Consider the following 9,362-nt stretch of genomic DNA (forward strand, 5'->3'; position numbering starts at 1 on the left):
GGGCGTCCTGTCTGCCTCGCGAAGACTCGGCCGGGACCACGTCGAGGACCTCACGAGCGGTTCTTGAACCAGCAACCGGAGGCCGCTCCCAGCCCCGGGACACTTCCCGAGCGAGCTCCGCGGCGGCCTGGGGCTCCCGCGTAGCGTGGCTGCTACTGCCGGCGCCCTGGGCTGGAGGAAAGGGGCGGAGGCTCACCCCAGACCCTCACACCGAGCAGAAGCGGTTCCAGGAATCCTGCAGCAACCCAGCCGCCTGCCGTGCCCAGTCCGAGCCCGTGGGGCAGGTCACGGTTCGCTTCCACGTAGCCCGGGGAAAGGATGTTTCAGGAGCCACTGCAAGCGTCCCTCCTACTTTGCCGCGACCACCCTCCCCTAGCCCCGCGGACTCAGAGACCCCTTCATCAAGCCCGGCTGTGTCATAAAATATTTTATTGGAAAAAAATCACTGTCTTCGCAAGAGAGGGGTAGGAGCCCCAGCGACGTCGGGGGCCCGGCCTCAGGGTAGAGCCACCGGGCTGTCCGCGCGCCCTGTCGGGCCGTGGTGGCCTGCGCCGGGCCGCTGAGTCCCCGACGCGCGGAAGCGGGTGTGTGCCGGCGGCGTCCGGACGCGGGGGGCCGGCCGAGGCCGGTGGGGGTGCGGGAGAGGAGCGGGGCGTGAATGCGCGCGGAGCTCCGGGCCCAGGCGTGCCACGCGCCAGACGCGAGTCTCCAGGCCCGGGCCGGGGAGCGCACTGGGGCCGGGCTTGGCTGCAGGGTCTGTGTCCTTTCCCGGCCCCTAACTGTCCCCATTCAAGGTAATAATGAAACGTTTAGAAAGCAAATGGCGGGGCCGCAGAAGGGCCTACTCGCGGCTTCCCGCGCGCGGAGGGGGCCTCGGCAGCGCGGGGGTCCCGGCTCGCCGCTTTGCACGCTCAGTCCTCGCGGCTCCTGTCGATGATCTCGCCTGGCGCCTCCGCCGGCCTCTCCGCCTCCTTGGCGCGCTCCTGCTCCGTGAGTTGCTCACTCGTGGGAATGGAGTTCTTCTTGGGCCTCCCCTTGGGCTTGGTGGGAGACTCCAGGCCGCCGCCCTGCAGCACCTGTGCAGAGGAAGGGCCGGCACCGCGGTGAGCTGGGACCAGGCAGCGGGACTCCGGGCCCTGTGCCCAGGCAGGGCCTGCCGGGCACTTTCCCACGGGCACCCCCAGGCCATCTGAGGCCGCGCCTGGCCCCAGGAAATGGCGGCCATTTGAGCCGAAGGGCTGGGCCTGGGGGTTCAGGCTGCCAGGAAGCCTGGGGGCGCAGCGGAGCACGAAGGAATGTGGGCTGTGCTAGGGCAGCCAGAGGTGCGGGGAGAGCAGGGAGGGTCCCTGCGGGCACCAGCCGCGGAGGGAATCGGAAGGGTTGGTGCCACGTCTGGGAGGCGGTGGGGAGGTGGGGAGGGGAGAGAGGAGGGTGGCTCCTGGAGGGCACAGGGGCCTGGCGCCAACCAGGGGCGAAGGGCCACAGGCACACTCACTATTTTCTTCCACTTCATCCTCCGATTCTGGTACCACGTCTTCACCTGCAACTGACTCAGGCCCAGGGATTCCGCGAGATCTATCCTGGAAAGAGCAGGGTGCACCCTCAGCTGGGCAAGCAGACTCCTCCCACCAGCCGCCGGGCTCAGCCGGGACCCAGGCTACCTGTCGGGCGTGGAGAGGTACTTCTGCTTCTCGAAGCGTTTCTCTAGGCCCATCAGCTGCAGCTCGGTGAACACTGTGCGGCTGCGACGCCCCTTCTTGGCCTTGGTGCCCGGCTCCCCGGTGCCGGGCGTCTCCAGCTTCCCACGGAGCTGCAGCTCAAGCGGCAGGTGCGGCGTGCCAGGGGCGCCGGGCAGTCCAGGCCCTGCGGCCAGTAACGCTGAACCCAGCCCCGAGCACCCGAGCGGCGCCAGCGGGAACTTAAACACCGCGGCCTGCTCGGCCTTCAGCACGGCTGGCGGGAGAGAGAGTGGGGAGCCGGTGAGCTTGGGCCCTGCTCCCTCCTAAAGATCCCCGGCCCTGTGCGCTCGGCCAGCGCCACCCAGCACAGGCCCTGCCCGCCTGGTCACAAAGTGCGCGATTTGTGCCGCGCGCCCAGGGTGACACTCTTCAAAGCCAGCGTCCCTGCAGAATGCGAGGGGGGACCTCCCGCACCCCCGCCTTTGCTTGCTGTTCCCCAGGCCCCCACCGCCTCCGGGATTTTGGGATTCTCACGGCACGCAAGGTTTCCGCAGGCAGAAGCACAGTGTGTGTCTTTCACAGAAAAGGAAAGCAAGAAGTGGCAAAGAGAAGGGCGAGCGTTTGCCCCAACCGAGTCGGCATCGCTGCGGCCCGGCCGAAACAAGATGCTTGTGAAATGAGTGAGCGCGTCCGGCGTCCTGGGCCGGGCACAACAGCCACGCGGCGGGCAGGCGGCTGGTCTTGAGCGGGGGTGGGGCCGGGCGCTTCCGGGAAACTCCGAGCACCCCGCGAGTCAGCAAAGTACCCTTCCTGTTTTCTCTGTTTAGACTCTGCCCGCGAGGACCTGTCCGTGTTTCGTTAGTCCTGTGATGATTGGTCTTTCTTTTTTGCCCGCTTCAAACGAATTGTTAACAGCACTGCAAAGAGCAGTGGGGAGGCTGCCTCAGAGCTGGACTTGGAACGAACGAACCAACGGGCCCTGCTGCCCCGTGCGCTGGCCGAGCAGCGGCTGCACAGTCAAGGGTGCGGGGCAAGGCGGTCTGCAGGGCGGGGGTCCCGCCTGGGCGGGCATCTCACTGAGGCCCAGGCTCGCCCTGCTGGAGGAGGCGAGGGCCGGGCAGCGTGGAGGCCAATGTGAGGAGGGGAGAAAGGACCCTTGGGAGACGGTGGGCGAGGGAGGGCGGACGGACCCCTCAGAGAGAAGCCGATGGGGGGGAGGGGAGAGCGGTAAGGGCAGACAGACCCCTTAGGGAGAAGCCGACGGGGCGGGGGCAGGGGGGAAGGGCCAGAAGAAGAAGGGGTGCCTCGGGGAGGGACCGGCCGGGAAAGGCAGGATCGGCCAAGCAAGGAAGAGGAAGGACCCGCGGCGTCAGAAAAGGCCGGAGCAGGCAGCTCCAGACCCAAGGAGGCCCAGCCGACCTGGAGGGGGAGGGCCAGGCGGGCAGCGGCGCACAGCCAGGCCTCTGGTCCCCAGGCCAGGCCCAGGGGCGTGGGCGCTGCAGCAGAGGCCGCGGGGCTCCCACCTGAGGCGCCGGCACCGGCGTCAGCCCCCAGCACAGCCCCCCGGAGACACGGCCTTCTTCCCCAAAGGTCCGGCTTCCCCGCCGTGGGCAGCCGCGGCCACTCCCGACCAGCCCTCTGCGGCTGAGGCCCGGGAGCCCGAAGCCTGAGGTCGCTCTGACCCGCAGTCAGACATTAGCAGTCCGGTCCTGCGCCCGCCGCCCGGAGGCCGCAGGTCGGCGGCGAAGGGGAGAGCGGACGCCCCCCCTCCAGCCGGCCAGGTCTGTGCGCGGCCCGGCGCCTGCCCCGAGCGGCGACCTCGAGGCGCCTGTCCCTCTCCCCCCCACCCCCACGCCGCGCGGCCCCGCACGTACCCAGGTGGCTGTGGAAGGGCCGCGCCGCCAGCAGCGCCTGCACGCCGAACTTGAGCAGCTCGCCCGCGGCGGCGGCGGCGGCGGCGGCGGGCGCGGCGCCCTTGGGCCCCGGCGGCTCGGTGAGGATCTCCTCGATCATGAAGCTGCGGTAGCGGTGCGGCGGGTGGTCGGCGCAGCCCTCGGGCGGCCCGAAGCGCGCGGCGCCGGGCTCCCCAGGCCGCTGCATCGCGGCGCCCGCGGCTCGGTGGCGGTGGCGGCTGGGCGCGGGGGCCCCGCGCGGGGCTCTAGGCCGGCCCGCAGCTCCGGGCGGCGCGCGGGCGCCGGCTCATGCCCCCCTCCCCCGCCGGCCGGCCGGGGCGGAGGCGCAGGGCGCGGGCGGGGCGCGCGGGGCTCGGCCGGTCGGACCCGGGACTGCGCCCCCGCCCCGCGCCACCGCGCCTCTTGCCCGGCCGGCCCCGCGTCACCGCCCCGCCCCGCCCCGCCCGGCCGCCCCGCCCCGCCCCGCGCCGCCGCCGCCGCCGCCGCCGCCGCCGCCCCCATCCCCACCCCCACCCCCAGGGCGAGAGCCCCAGGGAGGCCGGAGACGGGAGGGAGGCGGGAGAGAGGGGGCCGCTCGAGGGGCGGGCCGACCAGACCGAGGGGACCCGGCGAAGCGCACTCCCAGGAAGGAGAGAGCCGGAGAGCTCGGGGACCAGACCCCAGAGGTGGGAGCGGAGGGCTCGAGACCGAGGTGAGAGGGGCCAGCGCGAAACGGCGAGGCCACACAAGATGCGAGACAGGGGTGGGGGTGCCACGGACGCCGAGACGTGCGCGGAGAGCGGCCGGCAGAAGCGGGAGCCGCGGGCCGCGACGTGCCGCAGGGCACAGAGGCAGGCAGGGCTGGGCAAGGGGCGGTAAAGAGAGAGCCGGGGCCGCTAGGAAGGCAGCGGCCTGGCCGGAGGAGGTGGGGGGGGGGGGGCGGGGGGTGGGTAGACAGCCCTGGAGAGGTCGGGGGAGGAGAGGCAAAGGCCGCGAAGCTCGCTGGGAAAGGGGTAGCTGCGCGCAAGCCTCCTGGCCGGCGCTCAGAGCCGCGCGCCAGGCCGGGGTGCAGCGGGAGGCAGCCGAAACTCGAAGAGCGGCGGCCGCACCTGTGCACCCCCGCCTCAGTTTACCAGGCATGGCCTCATTTGTCCCGAGCTGGCTGCCCTGAGGGGTGCTCCAGCGGGATGCATTACATCGCCAAGTGATGCATGGACACGTCCTCCTTGGCAACCCCGCTGGCTGTGGGGTGGGTTCTGCCCCCCTGGAGGAAGACACGGATGTCCGGGAAGGACAGGCTGCAGCCTCCCCTTTCCCCAGCTTCACAGTAAGAGAGAAAACTGTCCCCAGGGCTGAGCCGGCCGAGGGGCCACAGGGCGCGCTGAGAGCCTGGGGGCAACTGGCGTTGCCCTAGGGTCTCTGAGCCTGAGAGTACCCCCACGTGACTGGAGGAGGTCCAGCCTTCCCTGGCTGCTTCTCTTCATCGCTGCAGGAATATCAACCGAAGCCGTCGGGTGAACAGCCCCCCCCCCACCACACCCTCTCGGCCGAGTTTCTCCCATCTCTGGCTCCCACCACTCCCCACAAGCCACTGCCCCATCTGGGCCTCACCTTCCCGACCTGTCCTGAGGGGATGCCGACTCTTGGCTCCAGGGAGGCTATGACAACTCAGTAGGGGGGGTCCTGCACCCATGTGCCCCACAGGTCTGTTGTCTGGGCAAGGAGGGTCTCAATGGGGGTGGACGGGTGTCTCTGGGAGGCTGAGGAGAGCCGCTCGGCAGTCCCTCGGCCGAGGTCCTGGTCCACTTCCCCCCCATATGAGCTCTGCCCCGGGCCTCAGTGTTTGCTGCTGGGAAATGGCCTACAGACCCACGGCCTGCATTCTGCCAGCGGATGCAGGCTCTCTAGCCCCAGGGCAGGCAGTGAGACCTCTAGGACAGCCCCACTCCCTGCACCCGCCCTAGCCCCTTCGTGAACTAGGAGATGGCCGAGACTTCTTGTCCGTAGGGACAAAGACAATGTCTTGCCAGAGGCTCTGAGATCCCAGCGGCTTCCCCCTGCAGTGGTCGGGTGACTGGCTGGAGCTGCCCCTTCCTGGACGTAACAGCCAGCATCAGGTCTGAAAGGGGGCTTCCAGGTGCTCCACCTGTGGGTGGTCTTGTGAGTCACGTGGTTGTTGTTGGAAAGGGGACAGTGTGGGACCCACTGAGAACGACAGTGTCCCACACTGAGCCGGCCACCCTCCCCATGAGAGGTGGCATGATGGGGGGTGGGGCCACCATGCCAGCTGTCCCAGGGAGAACCCAGCGGCTCCTGGACGGCACTGCCCGTCCCCCCCCCCACCGCCCCCCCCACCCCGGGCCCCGAGGAGCAGGGCTCATTCACCATGTGCTCCCTGCACATGTCAGCATCACACCATTTTCCTCTCACCGCCCCCCACCCCAGTTGGGCCCACCAGCCTCCACCCATCCTCACTAGCCCTCCTCCTCCCCCTCTTCACAGCGTCTTTACAAGGGCATAGATGGGGGTGTTTCCTTTGGAGGGTTAGGCCCAGCCACCTCTGCTCTATCCCTTCACCCCCCCCCCTTTTGGACCCCTGACAGAAGTTTCTCAGCTCTGAGCCGTCTCCTCCCGATGCAATTGCTGCTCCAGGCGGTCTCGGGTCCTTGGATGGAAGACCAGGTCCCAGATGACACTGGGTTTCCAGCAGCGGTCAACAGACCCATCTGCCCCCGCCCCCCCCCCCCCCCCCCGTTGGCCTCCTAGGTCAGGCTTGAGAGAAGGAAGTCATTGTCAGGGTGAGACCTCACCTCTAGATTTGGGGGAGTCACAACACTGCGCAGCCCAGCCCACACCCCATTTCGCAGGTGCGGAGGCCCAGAGTGCCTCCCCCAGCTCTTTGGACACCGCCCGGGCACGTTCTCCGTGGCTGGCGAGGTCTGCGCGCAGGGAATGAGGCCCCGGGCTCTTCGCAGAATGCCTCCAGGGGACCAGTCGGAGGCCTTGGTCGGGGCCTCGGTCCCGAGAGAAGCCGGCCCGCCCATCACCCTCCCTCAGGTCTCCCATACCCAGTGGGAAGGCCTCTGACCTCCCCCGCCGGAGGAGGCCTCCCCGCGGGCGCGATCCCAAGCAGACCCGCAGATAAACCCCTCTTAGGCGAAAAAATGCGCACGAACGGTAGCAGGGCCTCTTCTGCTCGGGAATTGCCGCGTCGTGGGCCGGCAAAGGTTCACCGTGGGTCCCTCCTCCCCGTCCTATAGGAGGGGGCCCCCGGGGCGGAGGAGCCTCCGAGCCTCCGAGCCCCCACCCCAGGGGCGCAGCAGCCGAGCCAACGCCTGGGACCCGACTGGGGCCTCCCGCCGCCGCCGCCGCGAAAATCCCGGAAACCGTCCGCTCTCGGCGGGCGCAGTGGAAAAGGTGACCTCAGCGCCCGAGGCCAGCCACCCTCTCCCAGCGGCGGGCGGCGAGGGGCTTCAGGTGGCTGGGGGGTCCCGGCGCCGGCTGGGGCCGCTTTCCCCCACTGCGCTGCCCTTCCGGACCCCGCGGCCGAGCTGGAAGCGAGACGCGGGGAGGGGGTAACTCCCTCCCTAAGCAACCCCTCAGCAGGGGTGCCCGGGTTCCAGACTCCCCCTCCTCCCCCGGCGCCTCCTCGAGGGAGCCTTTCGCCGTGGGCGTCCCGAGCCCCGACGCCGACGGGGAGGCTGAGTCGGGAGTGCGCAGACCCGGGCGAGGCCGGCGGCCGGCGGCGCTGCTTCTGCACGGCCGGGAGGGGCCCCGAGGGGCCGGGAGGGGCCTGGGACCAGCCCCCACCCGACCCCGGCCCCGGCGGGTTTCTTTGCGTCTCCTCCCCCGTTGGCCGTGGGCTTGGATCTTACGCCGCAAAACGGAGTCAGGGCGGGAACGGAGGGTACGTTGCTTCCAGACCTGTGGGCTCACCTCCCGATGCGACGGCTCAGCAGCTGCCTGCGGGGACTCCCACGCTTCCTCCGCGAGCCCCGACGGGCCAGCGGTTCCCGGGTCCCGGCGCAGCCCCGCGCGCAGGTGCTCATCCTCGCTCCCCTCCCGGAAGCCTACGGTTCTGGTTGTCCCCGGCCCGGCCCGGCAGGCGGAGGTGGCGCCCGCACCCGCCGGACCTCAAGTGCGCAGCGCCCCGAACGCACCGTGCGCCTTCGGCTCGCGCCCTGCTCGCGCTCCCGGTGCGCGGGTTCGAGACTGGCCACCTCCGTCCTGCCTTCAAAGCAGAAGATCTCGGGGTCCTCACGCTCACAGGTCACATCTCTCAGGGATCGCCGAGTGACTTTCTCGTTGGAGACGCCTTCCTTTACGCAAGTTTCGATGTCAAGTGTAGACTTTTCGTTTTGGATCATTTCAAACCCCTGTGAGCTTGGGGCTCAAATCGGGTTTCGGGACAGCGCCTTAAGACACATCCCTCCTTCATCTCTTCAAATTATTCCTTTAATGGTATTTTACAAACTTGCTCCTTTGGAATGTGCTATTTTATGTTTGTTTTGTAGTTATTTTTCTTAAACGTGTGGTTTTCTTTAGAAGTGTGAAATTTAAAAGATAAATGTGTAGGCAGGTAGTAACTGGCTCGAGGCAGCGCAGACCCCAGACCACCCAGCCTCGTCAGCCCCCTGTATGTCCCGCCTCCTTTCACGCCGACCCCTCCACGGCCCCAGGAGGCTCCGCAGGGACCTTGGATCCCAGTCCGCGCCCGGGGCCGGAAGCGGTGGCCGCTGGGGCCGGCGTTCGATGGGGACCCGCAGCGTGCGCGGGAACAGCGAGGACGGGTGTGGGCGGCCTGGAGATGTGCCCCACCCCGCGCTCCGGGCCCTGTGACTGGGGACACGGTGCCAGGCCCCCAGACCGGCCAGACTCCTGCCTGGGCGTGCATTCCAGACCGCACTGGGACTGGGAGCTGCTCCGCCTCAGGGAGAGGGAGGGTCCGTGCAGGACGCCCCCACGGGGCCGTCTCCGCCATCACAGCAGGTGCCAGGTCGCCCCCTGGCCGCCCCCCCCTCCGCGTCACTGGCCTCGAAGGCAGCAGAGGAGGAGAGGCCCCACGGCGGAGGCAGGGCCTCTCCAGCGGGACCCCCCCTCTCCAGGTGCGCCTGGAAACTGCTTCTGTTTCCCTTTCGTTTGCTTTCCTTTTCCATCCTTCTTGGCTCTCCTGTTTCTCGTCCCTCCCTGCATTCACTCACCCTCTCTCTTCTTTTACTCTTTAGCTCTTCCTTCACCTGGGTCACCTTCCGCTAGGGCTCCCTTCCGCCCTTCTGCTCCCCTCTCGCAGACACTGCTCCTTCCCCAGTGTCTTCGGTCAGAAGGAGGGCTAAGCCAGTCAGTCTTCCTGATGATAAGGCGAGGGTTGCACCCATGGGTGGCCCCAGGGTGCCCGATGCAGAACCCGTGGAGGGGCCCGCGGCCTGCGTACCTGGACCACGTCTCCTTCCTAGCCAGCCAGCGGGGTACCTGGGGGCCCAGGCGGAGACCAAGCCCCTGTCTGGCCCCGCCGCCCCTCCCCCCAGGCAGGTTGGGAGGGCCGCACCAGCTCCTCAGGTTGGGTCCGCCAGCAGCTGGGAGGACAGATCAGGTTGTCGGAGTTCAAGCAGGGACTCACACCTGTGCCTCTCCTCTTCCTCCATCCCTTCTCCTGGGACTGGGGATGTGGGCGGGGCTACAGGGGACAGAGAAGCCGCAGCTGCCTCACCCCTCAGACAGCAGGACAGTACAGCCTCTGGTCCCCAGACTCCCCTCCCTCCTGCTGGTCTGAGTGGGGATGGGGTCAGGACTC

The 9,362-nt window shown here is 68.8% G+C and overlaps 1 protein-coding gene across 1 annotated transcript; it reads right to left on the reverse strand.

The window, feature by feature from the left end:
- Nucleotides 1-604: 604 nt before the first annotated feature.
- Nucleotides 605-3,779, reverse strand: BARX1 (BARX homeobox 1). Its single transcript, XM_047097190.1, has 4 exons — nt 3,554-3,779; nt 1,662-1,953; nt 1,496-1,580; nt 605-1,076 (listed from the first exon to the last, which is right to left on the reverse strand). The coding sequence occupies exons 1-4, from the start codon at nt 3,777-3,779 to the stop codon at nt 912-914; spliced, it is 768 nt and encodes a 255-aa protein (XP_046953146.1). The 3' UTR covers nt 605-911.
- Nucleotides 3,780-9,362: the final 5,583 nt, after the last annotated feature.

The sequence above is a fragment of the Lynx rufus genome, unplaced genomic scaffold (assembly GCF_022079265.1).
Source record: "Lynx rufus isolate CCGP_SWC_20201006 ecotype Redwood Valley unplaced genomic scaffold, mLynRuf1.p SCAF_10, whole genome shotgun sequence".
NCBI classification, from domain to species: Eukaryota; Metazoa; Chordata; class Mammalia; order Carnivora; family Felidae; genus Lynx; species Lynx rufus.